Below are 25491 nucleotides of genomic sequence, written 5' to 3' on the forward strand. Positions count from 1 at the left end.
TGCTATATAAGGCACGGCCTGGAATGAATTAGGCCTTTCCGTTCTTGCAGGCACGCTGGTTCCATGTTCCTCTGGCGGCCCCGCCGGTGAGTGGGGGGTGACTCCGCGCTCGAGATGCGGTGATGTCGCTCTAGGAGGCGGCCTAGGGGCCTCGCGAGTGCGGGTTGGGCACCGATGGGAGATGGCGAGGAAGGATTGAGGTGGATTGCTCGGCCGGGCCTGGTCCGCGGCCTAGACCGCCGGGGACTCTGCCTCATGGCGGCCCTGGGGATGCACAAGGGAGGTCCTGTGGAGCCCACACAGGTTCAGGAGACTGCCGGGTCAGTGTAATGCCTCAGGCATTGAGTTACGGGCTCTGGCCTACCAGGCTGCTGCGCATGAGATGGGGTCGTGCAATATTTTGGGTTCACGTGCCCGCTGCTAATACACGCGATCGGTCTCCGCTTTCTGTGGGCTTGGATTTTTTTAATTGAGCTGGGCTCTAAGGAGCCTGTTTTTGCAGAGAAATAGGAAACGTTGATCGCTGAGCAGCGATAGCGTTATGGAGGGATTAAGGGTCCCCGCACAGCTGGGATGTGTTAAGGGCTGGCTTCTCAGCCCTGGCGCTGCCCGGCTTTGGGAAACATTCGCGCAGTGCTCTCAGCCACATCGGTGACTCTTGGCCATGGGCCTGTGCGAGTCTGAGAGTTGGACTCCGTGGTCCTTGTAAGTCCTGACTCAGCACGTTTTAAAGAGAAGTGGTTCACTTCGCTTCTATATGCTCAGCACGTGATGAGAACTATGTTGGTAGGGACATCTGAGAGGGTGATGAATGCCAACATATCTGAGCTGGGCATGGCGTGCTTCTGATGGCCTTATCCGGGAAGGCTGAGACACCACTGGGCCTTTAAAGCAGCCAGAGTTCATGCCTGCCTGGCTGCCCCGGGGACAATACACCAGAATTGATGTTGTAGAAGACAAAGTAGTTAAGCGATCACATCCTGCTTAAAAATACATAATAGCAATTTTTTGTGGTCTCAATCCTTTGACGAGCCAAAATTAAGATTGCATCAGGGTAAATTTTTAGACTCTTAAGTATTTTAGGTGTTGCTTGGATTTTTCAAAGTAGTATTTTTAAATACTGCATCATTGTTGGATGAAGAAAAACTAAAATGTGTTCTTGTTTTCAGTTCAACATGTATCAGCTGCACTGTTCCTTCCTGTGGCTTCACTGCAGGTAAATACTGCTTTTGAAATACAGAGCTGAAATTAATAAATGTTGGGTTTGTGTACACCAACTAGACTGGGGTACTCTTATATCAGGGAGTTACAGTATCAGCAGTTGTAATTCAGACATTGCCTGTAGTGTCTTGAGCAGGCCTCAGTTTTCAGCTGGGAAAAGTCACCTGTTTATTTGTCGTGGAGAGTGTTTATCAGGTTCCTGTTTATAAACTACTGCTCATACTGTAACCAGACTGCAGCAGTACCACCAGGTCTCCTTTTCTTTACTGCTGTTTCTTTGCTCACAGCAGTAAATAATGTTTTGGGAAAACTATCTGGATTATGTTGTAGAAAATGGGTAACTGTGGGGATTGATACTGAGTAAATCTCAAAGCCTGTGATGGTTTCAATAGAAGAGTAGTGGACAGAAGTGATTTCTGAGAACTCCATGCTGAGGCTTTCTATGTGATTGCCAGAGAACCTCCCTAGTTGTGCAGACATCTCTAACTCTTTTATCTCTTTCAGATATGCCCCCACATGTGGAGACCTAATACTACTCCTTCCCAAGGTAAAAAAATTATTCTTGAAAATTTAATGTACAATGTGCTTATCGTTTGTCTAGACAGCATCTTCTGCTCTGATACTATCAGCCTTATTCCTTGAGTAAAGTTGTCCCTCTGGTGCCAAAGTGATGACACTTATTTGCTACTCTTGACCAAGAGAGTGATGAGCACTTTTACCACCATAACAGTTTTCTGAGGCACATCCACTTCAAATTCCCCTCGATGCTTTGACTGCTGGATATACTGTTAACAAGTTTTTTACTTCTAGGATTTGAATCCTGCACATCAGAGGGATGCAGAAGGAACATCATCACCTGGTAAGAAATCTGTGATCCATGTAGAGGTTTCTTCCACAGAGCTGTTAAAACACTGCAGTAAGAAGGATGTTATGTGTTTTATGATTCATTTCCACTAAGATCAGGAACAATTTATACATGCTAGTATTCAAACTACTAATTATTTCTTTTTTAATTGGGGAAATGTACTTGTCAAAGCAGTCCCAAGAGGCAATTGTTTGGTCCTGTGATTGCAGAGCAGATACAGTGATGACTGCATAGTTCAGCAGAATATCCTGTGTTGAACACTGCGCCCCTATCTGATGTATCTGGCTCTTGTGACGTCCCAGCTGGGGCTGTGAGCCTGGGCACAAAGGCTGAAGGGATCTGATTTTGTTTTCTGTTGTTGCAGGCACTGGGACATTAAACCATGAGACATTAAACAAGGTAAGTACTGCATTGCTGACATCTGTGAAAACTCATTGAATGCCTGCTGTCTGCAAAGGCTGCTGTGATGAGTGCATAGTTCAGCAGATGACCTGTGACGATCAGTTACTGTCTTTCGCCAATCTCTGATGCAGCCTCTTGTAGCTTAGGCTAGTTCAGACAAATAATGTGGGAAGCTAAGGGAGATATGCTTTTTTTTTTGCTCTGTGAATGTGTTTTAAAAATTTTTTTCAGGAGACCTGTAACTGGGTTAAATATAAAAAACCTAGTAAGATGAATAGAAGGATGTCAAGCACAAAACATAGCAGAATAAGGTTAATCAGGTGTTGGTGCTCCAGGCTCTAAAAGTTTCTTGTTGCTTTGCAGGCTGCCCTAGACAGATAAGCCCCATGCCTCTTGTGTGAGAAACTGTTTCTCCTGTTACTGATGTTGATGAAGACAAGGGCTTCCTAATTAAAGGTAATTAATAAACCTTCACTTTTAGATGAATGCTACTTTTGTCTGTGCTGCATTTGAGAGTTTGCTTTTAGAGATGCATGCAAATAAGTTTTGTTCTTAAAAAGTGTAAGGCAAAAATTAGTATTGTAAGTGTGCTTTTAGCTTCCTGTATTTCACAGTAAGAGCATCAAATAATGGTGGTGTTAATGATCTCTAGAGTTTTCCTGTTGAAATTAAATGGTAAGTGCTATGTTACTGTGAATTTAGTGTCTGAAATGGTTATCCTTAATATGCACAACTTGTTTACACAAACCTCACATCACTGAACTCAGCAGTTGCAAGGTTTGCTCCTTCCTGCAATTTCAGTGTTGGTGAGGTGAGGAATGAACATCTCAGTGTTAAAGAATGCTGGGAAATGGCTTCACAACCTACCTTCAGAAGGGGGATAGGAGTGTTGCAGCCTACTGTAAATGATGTTGAATCAGGTCTCTGATCTCCATGAGGAGGAATCAACCAAACCCTGATACAGTAGACCACTCAAACTATTCTTAATGCTATAACTTCTTGCTGGACCCTGCCTAACAGCAAATTTTTCTTTGCAGGCTTCCAAATGTTTCTCATTGTGAGGTAAGTACTTTTTTTTTTTTACTTCCTAAGTATTAAGATTTCAACATAGGCCCATAAGTTATGTATTTTACTGCTTGTCAGCTGGGGGGCATGGAGCCCATTGGCTGTGGCTTGCATCTCAGCCAAAACAGGAGGATGTTTTAGAGGGGAGCTGCTGGCTGGAGCCCAGTCTTGACAGGCTGGTGTACATTAAACTCATCACAGTGAGCTCCTCATGAATTTGCTCTGATGGCACTATTCACGTATTTGCCCTCTTGCCCATAGTAGCCTAGCCCTGTAGCAGGGCTGCACAGGGCCTGACAGTGTGAGCTGCCTGTGTGATGAGATGTGACTGCCTTGACTTCAATCATGGAAGTCTGTAATTAGCTCTATCTGACTGCAGGCACCTGACTTGGGTTTTCTCCTTCCTTGCTTGTTTCTGTACTGTCCTAATGGTTCGCTTTGATCCAGGTGTGTTGGAGCTGGGACGTGATGGACCCGGTAGTGCTGCCAGCAGAAGTAAGTTGCTAACACATGAGCGTGACTGGTCAGAACTGTGATACAGGGAATGAGGAATTTACTAGATCCAGGGTGTTACAGGGCTGGCTGCAGCTTTAAGCAGGGTTCTTTACTTTATTACCTTTTCCAGGTAAAAAGCTTGGATTTGCCAGCAGCCTGCAGCATTCACTCTGCCAAGGTGCTGCATATCTCAAAATTAACTGTTTTCTGTGACTAAAAAGAAATAGATTTAAAATGTGTAACTGCTATGGACTACTTGAATTCCTACTTGATAAGAAAAGCTCTGTGCTCCCAGGTTGCCACACATTCTGGGCTGAGCAAATGCAATACAATTACCTGCTTTTAAACTTCATGCTGTCTAAATTTAGTGGGCCCTTTCAGGGAGTGGCACTGATCTTAAATACTTATGTGGTAAATTGTTTATCTCAGTGGCTAGATCTGACCTCTTAGGGTGATGTGAATGATGTGGTTGTAAGTAAGGTCAGATCCCCCTTTAAAGGGTTTGTCTCAAGAGATAACACCGTCAAACTACTCTTGGCATGTACTGTTTGTGATGAATTCTAAGCAATGGGAATCTCTCTGAAAGAGGCTGAGGAGAACTCTTGTGCTGAAACAGTACCCACATTCACACTCTCAAACTACTGCCAAAAGTGCGTTAGTACAATTTCCCTTCTTTACAGGGTGAAGCTTGCATGGAGTTTAAAAAACAAGATCAATGTGCCTGAGGTAAGTGTAGAATACATGGGGGTTAATAATTCCTGCAGTATTTATTGTCTTTGTGCTGAATGCTTAAATAGTGGTGCTTAAAATTAGTTCTGTAAGATACCTGATTTGTCTTCCCTTTATTGTATCTGGCTGTTCTGTGGGCAGTACTGTAGCACTGCACTCTAATTAAAAACATTGTTCTGTGGCTGTCAGTCCTCAGAGTTGTTACTACTAATCTTTATATTGGCTCTACACAAATGTAGCTCAAGTTCTAGATTATTGATGTACAAACTTGTTTTCAAACAAACTGGAACACTCCAAACACTTTGAAAATTAAAGCCATGGGACTTGTATTTTAGGTATTTGAAATAATAAAATACAACATTGTTGGGAGAGGCAGTATCACAAAGCAAAGTAGTAGCTTTTTACTTTCCCTGATTCTTCCAATGTTAAGAATTCTGTATTTCCAGTAAAGTTAGGATTTGTAAGCTTTGTGTATCCTCTTTGGGTGTTGTAAGTTGAACTTCTAAGATGCCAACTAAAAGTCAGTTTCCTTTTTAGGTAAGTTTAGTGAGTAAAAATGAATAGATAAATAAACTTTGCATATAGTGCTGCTGTTATTCTTAAAGTAATTCTTTCTTCCCTAGGAAGGGACTGTGCTGTGTCTGCAGCCTCACTGGGTAAGTCCAAACAACAGATGGAATTGTATTAAAAACTTCTGGAAATATTTGTAGCCACTGATGAAATTGATTCTGCCAAATGAGTTACTGTGATATTACCCTTTCCGTTCCATTTCTTTCTGAGGTTACAAAGCTGTTGTGGAGCTTTTAGCAGTTGTGCTGCTGCACATGCTAACTGTGTTTTCTTCATTTAGGTGAAGAGGCAGCTCTGAAACTAGCACATGAAGAATTGAGAAGGTGAGTGCAACTGCTGTAATAATGTATTTGTTGGAACAAGTGATGATAACCTTAGCTTGAACTCTCTCACTGAACAGAGATGAAATCCTAAGGTCTGAGATGTTCCCATCAAGTGTGTTATGCTGGTTTGGTACCTTATAATGTTTCTTATGTGTCCTAATAGGTGGAAGATTGCTGATGAATGAGTTACGCTTGCATAAACAGCATTAAAAAAAGCCAATGTGTTTTTACCTCACTGGTAATGTTTGCCTGATGTTGATTGGAGTGAATAAAAATCTGTAAACTCTACCTGGTGTTGTGACCTCCGTTCTGGCTGGAACAGCTTGATACAAAACACCTCAGGCTGCTATATTTAAATTGAGAATGCTTAATTTAGAGCAGGGACTAAACTGGGCTAGATGCTAGTCCTGCAAGTGTCTGAAGTGAGGTGTCAAATACTGCTGGTGTGCAAGCTGCAAGGGACCATATTTAGTCAAAACTAATTAACTTAAGGACTGTTTCCAGTGTTTTAAGGAGAGAGCTAAACTTTATATATATGCTACTGAAGTCATAGTCTATCAGTAATCCTGGCATTACATATTCAGGTGCAGATCTCAAAACAAGTGTACAGCTAGGATTTAATAACCCATTTCCAAGGGTTCTGGATTTAAACAGCACAACACTTGGTCTTCAGGAGGGAAGAAGTTTAGGAGATGGGAGAATTTGATAATACTAATTACCAACAGTTACTGTTTATAAGTCACTAAGGCCTGCTAAGATGTTTCAGCTTTCTAATGCTTCTTAATGGAAGCTTGCTTCTCTGAAAAATTTGAATTCCTCCCTGGTCTCAGGGGTGGAGTCAATATGAGGGAAGTCAGCTTATGAAAGTTAGTTATGAAGAACTCCCTTTCCATAACAGTTCCAACTACTGCTGTAGCACTTCTAATGAGAAATAAACTACATACTTCAAATTCAGCAGGATTATTTCCACATTATTAGTGTTGCTTAGAATCTTTCAATAGGAGGACTAACTTTGTTTCCCACCCCCTCTACCTGGTATGGTCTTGAATTACATTTTAAAAATGTTTTTATCCAGAAAAGTACTTAATCCGAGAGAAAATAAATTTACACAGCGTCCACATGTGAATTAAATTTCTTCTGCATTAAAAAGCCAATGTCTGTTTTCATCCAGAGCTGATTAGTAGCCTCTTAATATTCCCCCATGGTGTTACTTTTTAAAATACCACACTTCATTATGCCTGTTAAAGAGCTTGAAGGGACTGTCATAGCCTGCAGTATAAAAGAAGTCTTCGTGGAATGGTTGGCCTCTGTTTCTTAAGGTTCTGGCCAAGGCATCAGCTTCCTCAGCATATTTCTCTGGGGAGGCAAATCCACCAAAGGACCTGGGAAAAATAAAAAGAAGTTTAGGCTCAAGCCCCTGGCTTCATTATCACAGAATCTTCAGACTTGCAGAGCAAGTTTAAACACTTGTGCTGCAGTTTGTAGTTAGTAGATTACCCATGCAGAGCTAGCAGTCAAGCAGCATGGCTGTTTATGCTGTTTTCAAAGGTGAGATTTAAAACAAGCACCCTAGTACCAACTCCCCTGTGTATTGTGGCAGTTCAGGACTACAAATAAAAAAGTGTTGGGACAGCAGTTTAGATGTTCTGTAAGAGTCTTCACAAGATGATTCTGGAGGCTGCATCTCTGTGAAACTAAATGCAATTTCAAGTGTCTTTTAAAGAAATCAGTGTCACAACGTGGTCAGCTGTCTTTGTGGTAAGACCCAAACATAAGATTGCTTAAGGGCTGGGTTTTAGCAATTAAAACTCTGAACAGCAGGGTCTATCCACACTTTATCATCCCTTAAGAAAGCCAAGCCCACTTAAATGAGGGCAGCTACTGCCCTGGATTCATGTGTCAGCTGTGCTGGTCTTGCTTACCGGACAAAGAGGGCTGCTGCCTTCCGTTCCTCAATGAACACATCAGAGTCAGTGGGCTGGGGAGGGCAGTCCTGGTGTTCAAATGGCACAAAGAAAGAGATCTTGAAGTCTGTGCAGCCTGATTTTACCAGGCAGGTCACTGGCACAGTCATATCAATCTTCATTTCTAGAGGAAAGGAAAACCAGGTATCTAAGCTACATATCCCAGCTCCTCTACTGTTCATTATTATTTGTGTTCATTAGCTACTTGTAATTCTTTCCATTCAAAACCAGCATGTCCTACCTTTTTCATTCTTTCCCTGGATGTAGTGGAAGAGTTTCCAGAAGCCCTGGCGCATGGCTTCCTTCTGGGTTTCCCCCCTAATGACTGTGCTGACCCACTTGGCTGTCTCATACTGACGCAGTTCATAGTCCTTTGCCTGAAAGGTAGCAAAAATCACAGTAACCATGAGCTGGGTGTTGACAGAAATTAGTAGCTACTTTATCCAAATCAGCATACAAGAATTGCAGTTACCATTGCCTCTGCTGAGCTCCAACGAGGGGACTGCAGGTCCAGGGACAGAAATGTTTGCTTGAAGGACTTGATCATCTTGCCAGAGCTGGAAGGTAGACACAGTTTGTTGGTATCTCTTAAATTAATTTGGCACTAGGGCTTTTCAGTTTTTGCTGAACTGGTGGAAGACCTGAAAAAAAGTCTGAAAGCCATTTAGCCCTGCAGGAACAGAGCACCAGGACCAAGAAACTACCTCTACTGGAGGAACTGTTCTTTCAGGATGTCCTGGCCTTGCTTCTCTATGACAAAATGGTAATTACTGATAGCAAAATGAGATCCTGCAAGTGGGAGTTTTGTGGAAATCTGTAAGTCAAAAAGACTTGACTTCAGTCTGTTTGCTCCTGGATGAAAAAACAGTAGTGGTTTGGTGGGTTATTTGGTATTGACTGAGCTCTTAACTTTAGTTGGCCCCTCATGATAGCTGATGGCTTTCTTAAAGGCTTTTAGCCTCAGTCCTTTGGATAAATGAGATTTTCTGCATTTCTGAATGAATAACTATTTTCCTCAATAGCCTTCACATGGGAGGAAAAAAGGTGAAAACCTAAAAACACTGTTCCAAACAAAGCGAGTGAAAATTTTCAAATCCAGTGTTGAAATGATCAGATCTGGTAAAATGCTGAGATTTTAGTAGCCTCCATATATGACTTCTGTTGTTTACCAGGCAGACTGTAGTGTATGATGTAGATTCTGACAGTTTCTTCCTTCTATTACATTACAATGTCCTTCAGCAGTCATGTTGCAAAGAGCACATAATTCAGTGATTATCTGGATTGTCAGCATCAACTGCCTTGTGCTACTTAACCATTTTCTTGGCTGTTACATCTTCTTGCAATATTTGGACTACTGCTGAATTCTATTATCCTTGGGATATGAGGTTGAAAAGTTTTTATTAAAACACACCGTAAAAAAAGGCCTGAAACCCTGGTGGTACTGGGTTCCTTTGGAGTCTGTAAAATAAGTAATATGTGGAGCCACTTCATTGTTGAACTTTTTCCAGCAGCTCCTTCAGTTGTCACCAAAGATCAAGGGAAGATCAGAGTCAAACAGCTGGATACAGCTGTTTGTAGTAAAGGCAGGTGCTGTTCCCTTCCATGTCCCAGCCTGAAGGTGCATCTCCAGCAGACCTGACCAGAATGATGGTCACCAGGTACTGCTGCACAGTTGTACTCTAATAATAGACTTCATCCATGGTGTTTACAAATCAGCAAAGCATCATAAAGCAGGAATCCATATCATTAGAAGCAAATATGAGCAATTACACTGAAACTTCCTACAACAATTTATTGTCACTTGAAAGACAGTGTTGCTGCTTCACACTTGTATTAGCTACTGAACGAGCTGGTTTCTCTTTACTGGCTAATTCCAGCTGCTTTCCAACATACCTTTCTGTAGCTACTGGGTAGACCTCACAGCTCTGGGTTTTGTAATTTAATGGCCAGTACTGTCAGTGACTGCATGTTAGAAATATTTTTTTTTAATTATGCAAAACAATGCTTTGGGATGGGAGAGACAAGCAGAAGAATCCTCCAGGTTGAATTTTTTTAGATGTACTGGAAGGCTGAACTTTGAAATGTACATCTATTCTTATAAATATGTCTATGGGGTGTTCAGTCTATTTTCTGCAGCTGTTAACACAAGGGCCAAAGGGACTACTGCAGGTTACATTGCTAGCACAAGTAAGTGCAGGCAGAACATGCTACTCCACTAACTACTAATGCTATTAAGCAGTGGAGAAGGTAGATGTACTTACAGTTTCAGTGCTTGTCCTTCCAGCTGTTGCAGTGTGTCCTGTGGAGGCTGCACATCCTCATAAGATGCTGCATGTCAGTGTTTATTTGAGTTTGGGCAAGCTCCTCCCATGCCTCAACCCTACTGGAGGGGGCTGCTGTTATGAAAACCAGAAGGCTGGAGCCTTGTCCTGCTCTGGGTCTCATTGGAGAGCCCCCACGCAAATGCCAAAGGCCCCACCTACTATCCACCAGGCAACACTGGGACTAGTGTGTGATCTGGCTCCATAAACAGTTTTGCACCCTTGTGTAACTTCCCCTGTTTGCCATGGCTGGGTGCCCACTTATGACAGGGTCAGTGGCAGGTTTTGTGCTTTGGGAGAAAGGATTTCACATGAATAATGTGTCTCTTCCCCCCACCTGACTTGGATTATGGGAAAGTGGTGCTATACAGAATGCCAGCTTTTCCTTTTGACCACAGGGGTGAAGGGTAGGTAGAAATCTGGCTGCACACTCTGCTGAGACCATCCTCACGAGATTTTTGCTGGCATGTTATGAAAGACAGACAGTGTTCTCTGATGGCTGGCTGTTCTGAGCGGCATTTGAGGTTAATCAGCCCTCTTAGCCCTTGGATATCTGCACAAAGGGGTTATACAAAGCTATTGTGAAATCCTGTCCTGCTTATAATACACACAGCAACGCTGGGCTCTTCATTTAGCCAGCTGCAGCTCCAGACATAGTTTGGTACCAGCACAATAGGGCAGATTAAACTGCACAGTTTGTGTTCTGAGAACACCTCTCAGTTTGTCGTGGTTTGTGCAAATTCCTTGCAGCCAAATTCAGCTGAGCTCTCTGGAACATTTTACATCAATAGCTGGGAATGACTTTTTAACAGGAAACCCACTTTGCTTGCTGAGAATTTCATCAGGATGCTGTGTGATACACTCCTGTTCTGAAAAGGGAAGTAAAACCATGCCGAAAAGCAATTGTGAATTTATCTCTAAAGCCACAAATCTCTTCAGAGCCACAGAGAGTGGTGTACAGTTATTTGCTACTAGAGTTTATTTGAACAGGTTGAGGCCTGAAATGTGTAACCACTTCTCTGCATGCTTTGTGCTTTTTATTTTAAAAAAATAAATGGAGTAAAATATTTTATGGAGTGAAATATTTCTCCATTTTACCTGTGCTATGCTAGGGTCAAACAGGAACAGCAGGAGAGTGTTTGGAAGAGCAGAAGCTGCTTGATCTTTACTCAGGAGCCATAGGCATGGAAAGTCATGGGCTGGGGTAAAGTGAGCTGTCACCATCCCCTGTCACCCCAGGGATGGAAGTGTTTTTGAACACCTCCAAATAGGAAAAAAAGTCAAGCAACAGTAGTTTGGCAAATCTCCACAAATTTACCCCAATACTGAGCACTGAGAAGTATTACCTTGAAAGGGGGGGCAATAACTCTGTAGATGAAGACAAGGCCAGAATGGATTCTTATTTGGTTTCTGAAGCAGAGAGGCCCAGAACAAACCCCCAGTGAGTTTGTGTGTCCAGTTGATGTTCCTGACAAAGAGTTGACTGTTCCTGGTGGAGCACCCCCAGGCTGGAGAACAATCCTCAGTGTTTTCCCAAGAGGTTGTTTTCCAGCACTCTTGTTTTCACACGTAAACATTGAGAGAACATGTCAACAGCTGCACGAGGCAGTAGGGCAGGCATGGGGACATATATTCTGTTTATATACATTCCAAAACTTAGTGAATGGGGATGGGATTATGGTGCAACCTGACACACATTCTCACTAGTACCTCCAAATAGAGGAAAATCCAAGTACACAGCAGCCATTAAGTCTCAGGCTCTGTGGCTTTTGACCTCTGTGTCATGTCATAAATATGTGCCTGGGACTTGGCTGGCATTTTCTAGAACAGCTAACAAAGCAATGTTTTTCTGTCCCCTTGCCTTAAGGACCAGAGATGAGGGCACAAGCAGATAAAAGTATGTGGTTTGTACCTTAATTTTACTGTCTTAATCTGGACAAGAATGCTGTAATGAACTGGTACTTAAATAATAACATTGATTGGAAAAGGACAAGGATAAGCCTGTGATATGATCACTTGTGATTTCCACTTTTCCTCTCTGTAACAAGACCTTAAGCAACATTCTCCATAACGAAACTGCTTCCATCTGCTGCGTGGCAGCATTACAAGTGTTGCTGTCACATTGATGCAGTTGTGTTCTAAGTTACCTTTATCCCTAGAGGCAAGCACAGACTGTGTGCACAAGCAGGAATCTTTTCCACTGACCTATTTGTGCTAAGACTGGAGGAACCCAGGAGAAGTGTGTTGTTGCAGTGGGGTTAATGATAACTCTGAGTCATGTTCCTGTAGCTGACAAGTCTGTAGTGTGATGTGAAGAATGGGGGTGTGAGGGGCAGACAGGGATGTGTGGCCACTCACATATTTTATCAAGTGGCCTCAACACAAAGCTCCAGGCAGTTTTGCATTGCTGCTTGAGCCTGTCAGAGAATCTTTGACAATTATTTTAATTTAAAATAATTGAGTCTCTCCACATACAAATGGCCTTTACTCTTGTAAACATATGCTCATCTGATGGTGCAGAAACCTCACTTAACATCAAAGGATTCCAAACTAGCCTGATTCCAGCTAGTTTGTTACAAGTGATGTAAAACTACTTCATCTTCCTGCTTACTCAGTAACAGTGTTACCTAATCTTGCTGAAAGGGTGATTCTGTGCTCACTTCATCAGAGAAAACATGGAACTGGCTGCTCTTGACCAAATAAAAAGCTTCCTACACCAAACACCACTCCAGAGCACTCCTGACTTGGCATTTTCCAAGATTTCTCTGCTGAAGCTCACATTTTGAAACCATTCCAGGTTTAAATGAATCCTTGCTTCCAGCAGCCATGAAAAACATTCCTAAACCTTCCTGTCTTCTGTGCATGGAGCCCAGAGAGAAGCTATCTCAGCTTTATATACAGCTTTATTCACTGGATTATTTCTACAATAAGGCTTATTTTTTAATATGGATCTGTTCTTGGATCTAACTAGAAACTGAACTCCACAAGCAATTGTCTCAGCAAACTTTAAGCCAGTGAAGTTACCTAGATCGACAGAAACTTCCAGTCCTCTGAGTGCTGAAAGGAAATGAATTCATCTTCCCTTATAAATTCATCCACCTTCTGTTATTGACAGATTCTTCTGAGAAACAAGAGCATGAAAAAAGGTAAGTTTTTATCTTCAAGGATTTCCCTGTGTAGTCCCAGGAACCTGAGAACATCCAGACATGATGCAAACAGGCCCAGAGAGTAGAGATTAATATGTTATAGGAAATATTTTCCTTAAAATCATTTCCACTTCCAAAAAGGCATGAAGAGGTAACCGGAACTGAGGTTTTATCTCCTAAGCTTCTTCCTGACCTTACTGGCCTGAATTTGATTCATATCAGAACTCTCCCACCATCTAACAGTGGGGTATTGGTAGTGGGTGTGGTGTTTTGGTGGTCACTTCTGTTCTTTAGATGATGTGAGTAAGGCCTTCAGAGCTGGATTCTTCAAGAACCTGCTCTCTCTTCCTGTCTGTTCCCAGAATGAGCCAATGCTGCACTCTGCAGCAGGTGGCACTGTTGGCTGTGTTCAGAGGTGAGCTTTCCTTCAAAAGTAACATCCCTAATCCTCTCTTGTTTGCCAGTGGTCACTTTGGCTCCAGTGCATCCTGACAGTTCCTTCTACTTCCAGAGACATAAATTGGATTAGGCTCTTGTTGACTTCTAATGGAAAAGCATCTTAACATCTAAAAACTAAACAACTTGGCATGTTAAAACAATTTTTGTTTGACAGACACAGCAACCTGAATCAGAGAATCACAGAACTGTTTGTGTTGAGAGGGACTTAAAAGAGCTTATAGTTCTGACTCCCTGTCAGGGAATGTCTGTGTAAGACAGTTAAGAAACTGCTAAGTTAGGTAAATCCTCCAGGTTATGCTTAAGTCTAGAACAGTTAAACTGGCAAGGTTTCAGGTAGAATCAATAGCAAATTTAAAATGAAAATTTAATATCCACGAGGTCAGTATTTATTTTGATTTTTGCACATTTAGATTGAGAGCACAGTAAACATAGGTATACATACATGCATGATGACATCACATCTTCTCCCCAAATGATGTACTTCTGAATACCAGCCAGCCATGATGGTATTTAAGAGAATTTCATCACTTGCACAGGTACTGTCTTTCTGAATTTTCATTTAGGCTTCAGTACTTCATATTTCTCTGGAAATAGACTTGGGTCTGTCTTTGAAAGAGAATTATGTCTGGATACACTTGTTTATTGCAGAGAAAGAAGCAAGACCGTAATGTAATTATACCAAACCAGAAATCCCCTTGAGAAATGTGATAGCTCAGATGTAAAAGCTGTATATATGTAGAGAGAACTGTGGGGAAAGTAGAAGTAAAGTACAGGGGTGCTAAGTTGTAGTCAGTGTATTGGAGAGTAATGGAAAAGTTCATACAGCAACAACAAAAAGTCTGAAGGAAACTTCTCACATCTGAGGTGCCGAGAAGCCCTAAAGTCCTGTGAAATGTGCCAGAACTACTGTAAAGCACTAAACTCCTTCAGCTCTTCTAAACCTCTTTTCAGCACCTCTGAGCTCTCCTAAACTGATCGAAAGCTGCTCTGTGTTGCTGTAAGCAGCACTAATATGTCTTTAAATGCATCTAAATGCCTCTAAATCTCTACTGTACAACTCTCAACTCCAGCAGGCAGCTTTAAAATTCCTCTGAGGAGCTCCAAGCAGGTCTGAAACCCTTTAATGCCAATCTGTGACTCCTACAGGGTTCTAAGTAGCTCTAAACCTCTCCAGGCTACTGTAAAGCTTCTCTCCTGTGCTGTCAACACCATGAGGTAGCACTAAAACTTCATTAAAATAATCAGGAAATCTTGAGGACTTCATCTAAATGGCTCTGTAGAGCACTGGATCGTCTGTGAACTTCCAGAAATACACTGGTGCTTTGGGGTGGTGGCAGAGGTTGCAAGAGATGGAATTACTGAGCCTGGAGAAAGAGAAATTACCTGTGGGAATGGAAGAGTGTAGAGAAAGGGGGTTTCTGGAAGATGAAGATGATCCTCTAAGAAAAGGGAAATATATGTGCTTTGTAAGGAGCTGTTAATAAGGCAAAACCTCAGAGAGTGATCTCTGCATGCAAACAACCCACGGTGAGCATATTTTGGGGTGGGGGAGGAATTCCACAGCCCCAAACTCTTGAGGTTATTATGTGTATCCATGGAAAATGTGCTCCATTTGCCTTTCTCACACAGGGACATGGATCTGTCCGTGTGTCCCAGAACAGGGACACTGCCCTATTATTGGGAGTGCTTCCAGCACCTCAGCAGGGCTGTGAGGACATTAGGTGAGATATGTGGAAGACATTTCTCCCTGTGAGAATGTGGAGGTCCTGGCACAGGGTGACCAGAGAAGCTGTGACTGCCCCATCCGTGGCAGTGTCCAAGGCCAGGTTGGATGGGGCTTGGAGCAACCTGGGCTAGTAGAAGGTGTCCCTGCCCATGGCTGCAGGTGGCACTGGGTGACCTTTTAAGGTCTCTTCCAACCCAAATCATTCCAAGATTTTGTTTGTCTCCATCCTGTTGTTTATTAATATTTAAAGGTTCGTTTATTTATTTTTATCTTGAAGATTGCAGATAATTACGGATAAAACAAACCAGCCTTATCTCTTGCACGAAGCATGGGCAGTAGGAGCCCCTGGGGGTCGCGGCTGTGCTGAGGGGCTGCGGGGCAGGCAGAGGGTGGGCTGGGCAGGCTCAGGCTGGGTGGAGGTGGGCTGGACCGATGAGGAGGCGTAGCTGGGCTGGGCTGGGCTGAGCAGGGCCGGCTGTGCTGTCGCCAGCTGGTGCCGCTGTCCCCGCCGCTGTCCCCGCCTCCTGCGCGCCCTGGCCGTTCCGCACGGCCGCGGCTGTGGCGGTGCCCGAGGTGAGGGGGGAGCCGGGGCAGAGCCCCCCATTCCCGTCCCTGGGAATGGCCCGGGCCGGTGCTGCAGAGCCGCCCTGCTGCCCGGAGGGCTCGGCTGCACGGCCCGCGGGGGCTCTCCCTTCCACACAAGCGCTTGAACAGAGATGGTAATCCCGTTTATACCTCTTCCCAAACAGCTCAATGGCACCCCGAAAGAAGTTAAAGGGTCTCGTAGCTGCTACCATCACTCCAATGACTCCGGATGGGTGAGCTGTCAAAGTTGCACTGATTATTGTTTCCTTCCACCTCTAATTTCCTTCTTTCTTATCTGGAACTGATCTGCTTGCTTTCTTGTCTGTTTTTTGTTTGTTTGTTTGATTTGGTTTGGTTTTTTTAAATTTTTTAAACATCAGTGTCTGATGGGATTGGGGAACTACTAAATTGCTCCCAGAGTGAGATTCCCCGGTCTCTGCTTCCTCCTGTTGCCAGCAAGTAAAATGGCTCTGGGTTTGGATATTTTGGATCAGTCTAATTTGGATCAGTCTCTCTCCTTTCTGTTGCTTTGTAGGTGCAAGTTAAATCATAGTTCGCTTACATGTGTAGAGCATTGCAGTGTTTTCACATTTGTTAAGGAAAATTGCAGTCCTAGTTACAAACGCAAGAGTTAGAAAATAATTGTCAGAATCTGAAGGCCTTTTAGACTTCTCTCTAGCTTGGCTGTCATGCATGCAGTCATGTGTGTATGAGTGCATGAAGTTAGTCTAAACTTGAAGAAAATACTGCAAGGACAGCACAGTTTTGAAAATAACATCAAATCGAAACTTGAAATTCAGCTTTCTTCAGAGCAGGCCTGGCAAACAGAAGCCTCCTCACTGCATTTTGATGTTGCAAGACCGAGTTGTTTGGAGTCAGTGGAGAACCCTGAGCTCTTGTGGGGGGTGTGTCAGGATCTGTACATGCTTTTGAGAGAGACTGTGGAGATTTGCTAGTACAGATCTCCAAAAGTGAACTTTATGTGCTGAAAAATAAGGCTCCATCCCAGTCAGGGAACTAATTCAATTACAGTCACTCCTTTGATTCTTGCTTTAAAGGAAACTTTTTTCTTTTTTTTTTTATTATGACTCAAATTTATTGCAGCATAGTATTTAGAGGGTGACCTGAGCCCTCTGCCTGGACTGCAGGGTCCTTGTCAGATATGTTCTGGGAAGGCATCTATGGAATTTTGAATGTTGTGTAAAACCTATCATGACATCAGAATTGACTTCCAGACCATAGGTTTGGTCTGTATTTTTGACAAATGAAAACAACAGTGAAATATTACACACTAGTAAACAAAATAAGTTTCTCTTGCATAGAAAATAACCCAAGAATTCTCCTTCCTCTCTAGCCAGGGAATGCTGTTGCTCTCCTCATCCTTTAATGAGAGAGAGGTCAAAGTCACATCCAGCGGATGCTGTTTCCCTCTCTGTATCCAGCAGTTACAACATCCAGCAGTTTAACCATTTGCCAGCACTTGCACAAATAACTTTGTGCTCTCAAGAAGACTGCTGTTTCCCTCAAAAGAGGAAGAGGTTTTAGTGTCTCCTGTTCTCTCATATATCCCTAAAAAGTTTTTTTTGCTGTGACAAGCCTGCAGCAATTCCCAATAAAAGTTTGGGACAGCGAACTGCTTGTCAGGAGGAAGAGAAGCTGCAAGAGAGAATTCAAGGCTGAGCTGCTACCCTCAGATGTTAAACAGATGTCAGGGGTTTCTTACCTCTGGGTAATCTGTGTGTGTGCAAAATCAGGGCTTCAAAATATAAGTTTTTTTTTTATTATTATTTCTTAATCACTAAGTTTAAAATAACTGTGGTTGGGGGCTTAATGGCTACTGTGGTTCCTTTTATTGCAGAAAAATTAACCTCCCGGTGATTCATCAGTACGTGGATTATCTGGTAAATGAGCAGAATGTGAAGAATGTTTTTGGTAAGTGACAGAAACTGTGTTACAGCCCTTTTACCTGGATGGGAATGCTGTGGTATCTTACCTAATAGTAGCTGTAGTGGGAGGGAATGTGGATGTGAGATCATCCTGGCCATTTATACTCACCAGTGGAGAGACTGCAGGCATCTGGTTTTGCCCAAGCTCCATTTCTGTGGGGGATAAAATAAGGTGCCTTCATAAGGTGATGTTACCAGAGATGAATGGATAATGTTGTGTTGACAGAGAAGACTGATCTGAATGATTCTTCCCAACTCAAAAATGTTCTTGTCTTCAGTGAAACTGATGTGTGTAGGTGAGGCCTCAGCCAGTGTGTTGTGTTTTGTTGTGTTGAAACAGTGAATGGCACAACAGGAGAAGGCCTATCCCTTAGCATCCAGGAGAGGAAGCAGTTGGCAGAAGAATGGATGTGCCAGGGAAAAGACAAGTAAGTAACTGAGAGGGAATGGGGGTTCCAGATCCTATGTTATAATAATGCCTGAATGCAAAACGAAGTGTGCTGATGCTTTTTCTTTTTTTAGTATTGTGTTGCTGAGCTTTGTTCCCCAGCTCCTTTATCACAGAAGTATGTTTTTGCCCCTGCCAGTTTGCTGGTGTGTGTTCCTGCTGCTTAGAGAGCTTCTGAGAGTCCTTCTCTTTGGTACACTGAGAGGTGGAGGATGAGGAGGGGCTTGGAAAAGAAGGGCTGTCCCCTTTGCTTCATCTTGAGAAGAAATGCAAATAAAGAGCATTTCTGAACCTTTTAATGTATTACATTATTTGGTGTGACTGAAGCTGAGGTGTGAAGTGCTTAACTGCTTCTCTAAAGGTACAAAATTAGTAACAGAAGAAAGAATTCAGTCTGGATCTGCAGCTGTGTGTCCAATTGCAGCTTCATTCTCCCTTTCTTGGACCAGTCACAGCCTTGTACCCCTCACTGCTGCCTTTCTTTTGGATGCTGGGTCAGAGAATGTGCAGAGGAGGAGAAAAATAATGAGGAAAAATAAACTGGTGTGAGGGGTCATGGACTTCAGATCCATACCCTTTATATCCATGTCTCCTATGGATATAAAGGAAAAAAACAGCAGTGGGGTTGATGGACTGGAGCATGGAGGATTTCCTTTGCAGGAACAGACAGGCAGTCAGAGGTGCTGCTGTGAGGTTGAACTCTTCTGGTAGGTTTGCAGAGAAATAGGTTTAGAAAGTAAAGATATTACTTTGATATTCCTTTGCTTTCTAGCCTCCCCTTAAATCCTTTATGTCTTAATTTCAATTTCCTAATAAAATGCTAAGATTCATCCATCCTGACAGCCTTGCAAGCACTACAGCAAGAAATCCCATGTGATTCATGTTTACAAATGTGTTTTCTTTCTTCCACCACCAATTGTCAGTGTCAGCATTAATCCATGTTTCTGGTCATCAGGTCAATCCAAGCTCAACTCTTTTTTTAGGTTCTTCTTCTGTGGCTGCCTGGGCTGAAGCAAGCAATTTTGGCAGCCTGGTAGTTCACCATCACTGAAACCTCCCCAAAATCTTCTGAATTTGTTTTTTTTTTTTGTGCAGACTGGACCATGTGATCATTCATGTGGGAGCACTGAATCTGCCAGAGTGCCAAGAGCTGGTGTGTATATATTTTTCACTCTGTGTGTGATAAATAGAAGCAGGTGTACCCTCAGATACTTTCCACTCTGTCTTTTATAGGCAAGACATGCAGCAGCCATAGGTGCTGATGGCATTGCTGTCATAGCCCCCTTCTTCTTCAAACCCACAAACAAAGGTGAGTAGTAGTGATTGCTGAGGCCTTTTTATTGCCACAACTGTAATGGAAAAGGAAAACCTGCAAGAAGCATTTTTTAAAGAGGAGAGATAGCAGAATTGTCCTGGTAAGAAATGGGAAGGATGTCTTTTGGGATGTGTTTTGTTAGCTTTTTTTAAGAGGAAGAAGCACTGCTTTTGGAAAGAACGGTCTAGTTAACTAGTCTGTGTTCTGAATGGATAGTTTGGTGTTCATGCTTGATCTGGGCCACCCTAGGAAGAAGCTGGTTCCATGGTGACCCTTGCTGGGCACTGACCAAGTTGAGCAACTGCTGCTACACAGGTGTGGCTCTTGTTACTGAGGTGATCAGGTTTGGTTCTGTCTGTGTAAGGTTACCTCAAAACTTGCAAACTGAGTATTTTGTCCTTAAGATCCTGACAATAACATAAAAGAACCACATGAAGTGGAGGGTTGTAAAAGAAATATTAAAAGTTGTCTGAATGAATTCTGAATGGAAATGTTCATGTGAAGCACCATACCCTGGGAGATGAATGTGAACTTGATCCCTTGTCCTCTGTTGCACACAAGGGATCCTGCTGAGGTTACCTGGCACACAGATCTGGCACGTTTTATGACATGTGAAGGGTTTTGTATGACTTGCTGTGTGTGTGCACAAGCTGAGGCCCCTCCACAGCCCCCGTGCTGTGAGTCTGAACTGTGCCTCCCTGTGGATGGTCTCCTTCTCTTATGGGATCCCTGCTGGTTTCCTTCTAGATGAGCTGGTTGCTTTCTTACAGAAGGTTGCATCTGAAGCCCCTGAGGTGCCATTTTATTACTATCACATTCCTCCTCTGACGGGTGTGAAGGGTGAGTACAGAGCTTTGGTGATTTGCTCTGGAAAGCAGGTTATATGGTGTTTCTGAAAGCATGGATTTATATTTAGTCTTAAATGGGTTGTTGCTGGTTCATTCCTAAAGTTTCTCTGATCTGGTAAAAGAGTCTTACTCTTTGTTGTCTTACTCGTTGTTTTAGAGCTGTACAGTTTACTGGGCTTAGGCTGAAAATAAACAACATGTAAAATAAGAAGTCTTTGTCTTGGGGACAAGGCAGGGAACTGTCCCAGAACAGTCCTGTGTTCCCTCATATGAGATTGCTGTTCTGCACAGTTCGTGTGGAAGAGTTGCTGGATGGGATAAAAGCACAGATCCCCACCTTCCAGGGTGTGAAGTTCAGTGACACAGACCTCTTGGACCTGGCACAGTGCATACACAAGAATGAAACAGGGGAGTTTGAATTTCTTTATGGGGTGGATGAGGTAAGAAGCTTCTCTTAAAAGTAATTTCTTCTAAGGTGCTCTCTTGCTTCAGCCTTGGGGAAGAAGTGACCCTGGACACTCAGTGCAAGGCAGTTTTGGTGCTCCCTCCCATCACCCCTTTTCCCCCTTTATTTTATTACATGAAGTAATTTTTTTTTACTTTTTTTTTCTCCCTCCACCCCAAACTAGCAACTGTTGAGTGCACTGGCACTAGGGGTAAATGGAGCAGTTGGAAGGTCAGTATGTCTTGGACTCCTTCCCCTCACACATACACTGTGCTGTTTTATCTTCCATTACCTGCATAGTATTTCCCTGACTGCCTTCAGCCACAGCAATGGAGGATTTTGCAGGATAGGGATGTACAGAAGCAAACAGACACATAATCTAGCCCCAGTCCTAGTGATGGGACAGTCATATAACCCAGGATCTCAGATTTTGTTCCTTTGGGTGATCATTGCTGTGCTTTCTAAGCTGACCCAAAGGTTTCAATGTACTTTTTATCCTCATGGCAACTTTTGAAGTAGGTAATCACTTCTATCTGCATTGGGTAAGGAACCAAATCCCAGAGAGTTTAAAATTGTTAGTTCACATGAGCAGTTTGTGAGGAAAAGGGCTGTGCTGAGTTTAATTTCTAATTTATCCTCTGCCCCTCATATCAGGCTGATGAGATGATTACTCTGTGATACCTGTGTTCCCATCTAGGGAATCCATTAAATGTACAAGCAACTGGAAAATGAAGTGATTAACTTTCCCTATTGCCCAGTGATGTATTTTTATTTTTAGTTTTGGAAAGCAGTTCAATTTGGAAAGAACTGGGAAGAGAAATTGGCTCTCTTAATTCTTCCCTGGAGCTTGGCATACTTCAGATGCTTGACATTAGATTGCACCCCACATAAATTCCACTAATTTCTCTCATAATAATGACAATGTCAACAGCAAAAGCCTGTGGTTACTTCCTTTGTTTCACTGGTTTTAAGTTCCTTCTTTGCATTTACCAATTCTATTTTTGGTTTGTTTTTCTGACAGTACATACAACTATTTGGGCCGACAAACCAATCTGATGTTGCAAGCCTTTGCAAAGCCAGACTTTGCCTTGGCACAGCAGTATCAGGTACAGCATCCTCCCAGGCCTCCCTGGGAGCAACCTTCTTTCTCTTTGAACCTTACTGTGGCTGTTCTCCATGTGCTTCTCTCATCCATACTGAGGCAGCTTTATCCAAGAAAAAAATCTTTCCTCTCTAACCTCCTTTTCTGTAATTCATCTCTCCTCACTTTTTTGACCATTCCTCACTACTTTTAACCAAGACCTTTTAACCATTTACTCTTCAACTCTGATCTTATCCTTGCAAGTGAGCAATGATACAAAATATAAATGTAGTAGCTTTAGATAATTTTACACCTTAAAATTTGAGGGTGTTAATAAATTACTGTCGGTCTTTTCTAGTTTCTCACTGGGGAATTTCTCAACTTTGTCATCAAACTGGGTAAGTAGACTGGGTAAATGCTGCCTGTTTTTCTCACTATGTCTAAAAGTGCAAACTTTCTGCTTCTCAAACTCTCATGTTGCTATACTCTTAGAACTTCCTTCCTGAAAGATTTTGCAGTGAAAAACTGTTGCATCTGCTGTTTCCCAACTTAGTAGCAGTTGGGAGCTCAACAAAGGGAGCTGACCAAGCATCCCTGACAGATTCCACTCTCCCTTCCTTCCTTCTGCTGTGAAATCTCAGGGATTTAAAGCTGTGACTCTGATTTACCCTTGTTCTTGTCCTGACTCTTTCTGTGGGTTGATTTTTTGTTAGGTTTTTTTTCCCTTACATCTCCAAAAGCTCATTTCCAGCTTTATTTCTACAGTAATTTTTTTGAAATGGTGGTGCCCAAGTAGAAAAATAGTTCTCATACTTCTCTCTCCTGCCTTGCTGTAATTAAACAGGAATTTTGTTGAAGACTGTACAAGGGCAAAACATTTTAAAATTGAATGATTTCTAGAAACAATATCAAATTTAAATATGAAAAGCAATTAAAACCAACAGAGTGCTCTAGGGAGACTGAAACAGACAGGAAATGCTTACATTAAATTATATCAGACATTTAATGAAGAGAACTGTTTACTGTGTGTTTGCTGTACATAAGCAAGCCCTGATGAATCTCACCAAGCTTTAGAGCCTGGTTGTATTTCTTGGGAAGCCAGAGGAATTGCATTATTTTTAGCCTTTAGATGAAGAGGCAAACACTAAATATCCAAAGGTACATGAGAAGTGATGAGCTATGGACAGAGAGCAGGATGTTGCTACTCTCAAGACTTGGCTCTGTGTGAGTCTGCACTGGGGGATGCTTACATATGAATAAATGTAGTAGGTGGGTGTAATTTTTACTGCAGTGTTGTTCCTGTCTGCAAGCACAGTTACCTCTTTTCAATTACCCTGTTCTCACCTACAAGAAGGGCTTGAAGCCTGGTTGATATTGGATTACACGGAAAATCTGTGCTGCTGCTTTTTTGGACACCTGTATTGAGGCTGCTTTAAGGAAAGTGGTCTGCAAATGTCCTGATTTTGCTGTTGTCTGCCCAGGTTTTGGTGTTGCACAGACTAAAGCTGTAATGACCTCTGTTTCTGGCATTCCCATGGGACCTCCACGGCTTCCTCTTGTTGCTGCCTCCAGTGAGTTCATCATCAAGGCCAAAGCCAAGCTGGACAGCATTGTGTGGCCAAATGGTGACTGATCATGGAATCATTACACTGAGAAAGACCTCTGAGATCATCAGGTGCAACCATTAACCTGACACTCCTGAGTCCACCACTGAGCCACATCCTCAAGTGCCATGTCTGTGATGTTGTTCCCTTCCATGTCCATCTGGAGGTTTCTTTTCTGGGATTCTCTGCCATGTTACACATCCCCTCCAAGATGGGCAGGATTTCTTTCAGGGAACCAGCAATGTGCCCAAGCCCCTTCCTGTTAGGGCTGGCTTTGCTGGGACACATTAGTCTGACATTTTACACTGCTCCCCTGGAGCTCTGCACGTTCCAGGACTGACTGGGATTGTTTAATAAAAAAAAAAAGGCAATTTTTTTCCCCAGTAGGAGGAGAGGGCTGGTGACTTTTGCCTAGAAAGGAAGAAGACCTGTCTCTACCCCCTCTCAGCTGGATGGTGTTTTGTCCTCTCCATGAGGACACTACATTGTGGGTTTAAAAAACAGTATGACACCATCATTGCTCAGGCTGGTTTCTGTTCAGCAGAGTCACTGGGACATTGTCTGTGCATGTAAAATCCTGCTTCTATCTGATCTCTGTTTATATACCCTAATGCAAAATTAAAATTGTGACAGCAAGTTTTGGATCACTAATAAGCAGGTATTTCTCCCATTTTTTTTCCTTAGGACAGAAATAAAGCCACGACTGAGCTGTGCACTTCCATGTGGCAGTGCAGAATGCTGTCCTGAAGATTAGGAAGGCATAGAATCATAGAAACATAGAATGGTTTGGGATGGAAGGGACTTTAAAACAATCCCATTCCATCTCTTGCCATGGGCAGAGGCACCTTGCACTATCCCAGGTTGCTCCAAGCCCTGTCCAACCTGTTCTTGGACACTTCAAGGATGGGGCAGCCACAGCTTCTCTGGGCACTCTGTGCCAGGGCCTCACCACCCTCACAACAAATACTCTTCCTAATATTCCATCTAACCCTGCCCTCTGGCAAGTGGGAAGCAATTCCCCCTTGTCCTGTCCCTCCATCTCTTGTCCCAGGTCCCTCTCCAGCTCTCTTGTGCCCCTTTAGGCACTGGAAGGGGCTCTGAGCTCTCACCTGAGCCTTCTTTTCTCCAAGCTGAGCACCTCCAGCTCTCCCAGCCTTGTCTCCAGAGCAGAGGGGCTCCAGCCTATGGAGCATCCTCAAGGCCTTCTCTGGACTCGCTCCTGAAAGGGTTAAAAGCACTGTGTCTAGGCTTACTTGGGCAAGAATAAGATACATCGTATCCAGTATAGAAGCTACAAATATTAAGCCACAAGCTAAAGACATAGGATGAAATTTGGCAAGAAATAGGGACCAAAACTTGCATAAAATGAAGGACAGAGCTTGCTAAAAAGCCAGTGAGAAATCGCTGAAACAGCTAACAAGAGACTGCCCATGCCTAGAGGAGAAAGGTGAAAAGGGCACGGCGAGGAAGACGTCCAGCCTTCATCAAAGGAGCACGAGGAGGATGCGGAGCCTTCCTCAGTGCGGCCACCAGGGTGCACTGCGCCTGCGCCGCTGCTCATGATAGTAATTCTGATTTAGTTTGCATAACCGCACCTTTTCTAAGGAAAACAATGAATGTGCAGGGTCTGTAACCATATATTGTAATTTGCTATGCGCCGGGGTGTGCGCTGTTAGCAGGAGTGATCCCCGCGCACCCGGCGCGCTGAGTAAAGCAAATACCCACGGGTTGGACTTGGACATGGAAGGGTCTCTTGGCCCGGTTTGGGGCGATTCAGCAGCTCCATGTCCTGATGTGGGGGTCACAGAGGCAGCTCTGCAGGTGGGGGTCTCACCAGAGCAAATCACCTGAAAGGTGCATTTTGTTGTGTCCTGAGCTGATCCTCTTCCTGGCTTGATGATCCTTGTGGCCGAAACACAAAGGGTCCCACACT

At 43.2% G+C, this 25491-nt stretch overlaps 2 protein-coding genes and 7 non-coding genes across 15 annotated transcripts; 8 read left to right on the top strand and 1 right to left on the bottom strand.

Moving 5' to 3' along the window:
* The first annotated feature begins 16 nt into the window (after positions 1 to 16).
* On the top strand, positions 17 to 24212 carry NPL (N-acetylneuraminate pyruvate lyase). 7 transcript variants are annotated; one of them, XM_050977296.1, is made up of 23 exons: positions 17 to 86; positions 1170 to 1216; positions 1726 to 1768; positions 2032 to 2080; positions 2451 to 2485; positions 2852 to 2944; positions 3526 to 3550; positions 4001 to 4048; positions 4729 to 4774; positions 5401 to 5433; positions 5628 to 5670; positions 13071 to 13101; positions 16036 to 16104; positions 17730 to 17803; positions 18158 to 18245; positions 19361 to 19418; positions 19499 to 19574; positions 20328 to 20420; positions 20720 to 20868; positions 21058 to 21104; positions 21895 to 21979; positions 22313 to 22352; positions 23436 to 24212. In XM_050977296.1, the coding sequence occupies exons 13-23, from the start codon at positions 16040 to 16042 to the stop codon at positions 23585 to 23587; spliced, it is 927 nt and encodes a 308-aa protein (XP_050833253.1). In that variant the 5' UTR covers positions 17 to 86; positions 1170 to 1216; positions 1726 to 1768; positions 2032 to 2080; positions 2451 to 2485; positions 2852 to 2944; positions 3526 to 3550; positions 4001 to 4048; positions 4729 to 4774; positions 5401 to 5433; positions 5628 to 5670; positions 13071 to 13101; positions 16036 to 16039; the 3' UTR covers positions 23588 to 24212. The 7 variants fall into 7 exon arrangements, 5 of the variants coding, with proteins under 5 accessions (XP_050833253.1, XP_050833255.1, XP_018767583.1 ...); XM_050977298.1 differs by lacking the exon at positions 13071 to 13101; XR_007778052.1 differs by lacking the exons at positions 13071 to 13101; positions 16036 to 16104; positions 17730 to 17803; ... (7 more) ...; positions 22313 to 22352; positions 23436 to 24212 and adding an exon at positions 12927 to 13036.
* On the top strand, positions 758 to 836 carry LOC115483937 (small nucleolar RNA SNORD74). Its single transcript, XR_003944688.1, has one exon. It is a non-coding gene; the product is annotated as a small nucleolar RNA SNORD74 (small nucleolar RNA).
* LOC115483943 (small nucleolar RNA SNORD75) lies at positions 1593 to 1659 on the top strand. Its single transcript, XR_003944694.2, has one exon. It is a non-coding gene; the product is annotated as a small nucleolar RNA SNORD75 (small nucleolar RNA).
* Positions 1882 to 1963, top strand: LOC115483929 (small nucleolar RNA SNORD24). The gene has a single exon (XR_003944679.1). It is a non-coding gene; the product is annotated as a small nucleolar RNA SNORD24 (small nucleolar RNA).
* On the top strand, positions 2301 to 2369 carry LOC115483942 (small nucleolar RNA SNORD77). Its single transcript, XR_003944693.1, has one exon. It is a non-coding gene; the product is annotated as a small nucleolar RNA SNORD77 (small nucleolar RNA).
* On the top strand, positions 2541 to 2623 carry LOC115483939 (small nucleolar RNA snR60/Z15/Z230/Z193/J17). The gene has a single exon (XR_003944690.1). It is a non-coding gene; the product is annotated as a small nucleolar RNA snR60/Z15/Z230/Z193/J17 (small nucleolar RNA).
* On the top strand, positions 4591 to 4666 carry LOC115483930 (small nucleolar RNA SNORD79). The gene has a single exon (XR_003944680.1). It is a non-coding gene; the product is annotated as a small nucleolar RNA SNORD79 (small nucleolar RNA).
* On the top strand, positions 5486 to 5560 carry LOC115483936 (small nucleolar RNA SNORD47). The gene has a single exon (XR_003944687.1). It is a non-coding gene; the product is annotated as a small nucleolar RNA SNORD47 (small nucleolar RNA).
* Positions 6091 to 12916, bottom strand: HEBP2 (heme binding protein 2). The gene is made up of 5 exons (XM_009088443.4): positions 9896 to 12916; positions 8107 to 8191; positions 7876 to 8011; positions 7593 to 7758; positions 6091 to 7052 (listed from the first exon to the last, which is right to left on the bottom strand). The coding sequence occupies exons 2-5, from the start codon at positions 8179 to 8181 to the stop codon at positions 6878 to 6880; spliced, it is 552 nt and encodes a 183-aa protein (XP_009086691.1). The 5' UTR covers positions 8182 to 8191; positions 9896 to 12916; the 3' UTR covers positions 6091 to 6877.
* Positions 24213 to 25491: the final 1279 nt, after the last annotated feature.

This window comes from Serinus canaria, chromosome 8, assembly GCF_022539315.1.
Source record: "Serinus canaria isolate serCan28SL12 chromosome 8, serCan2020, whole genome shotgun sequence".
NCBI classification, from domain to species: domain Eukaryota; kingdom Metazoa; phylum Chordata; class Aves; order Passeriformes; family Fringillidae; genus Serinus; species Serinus canaria.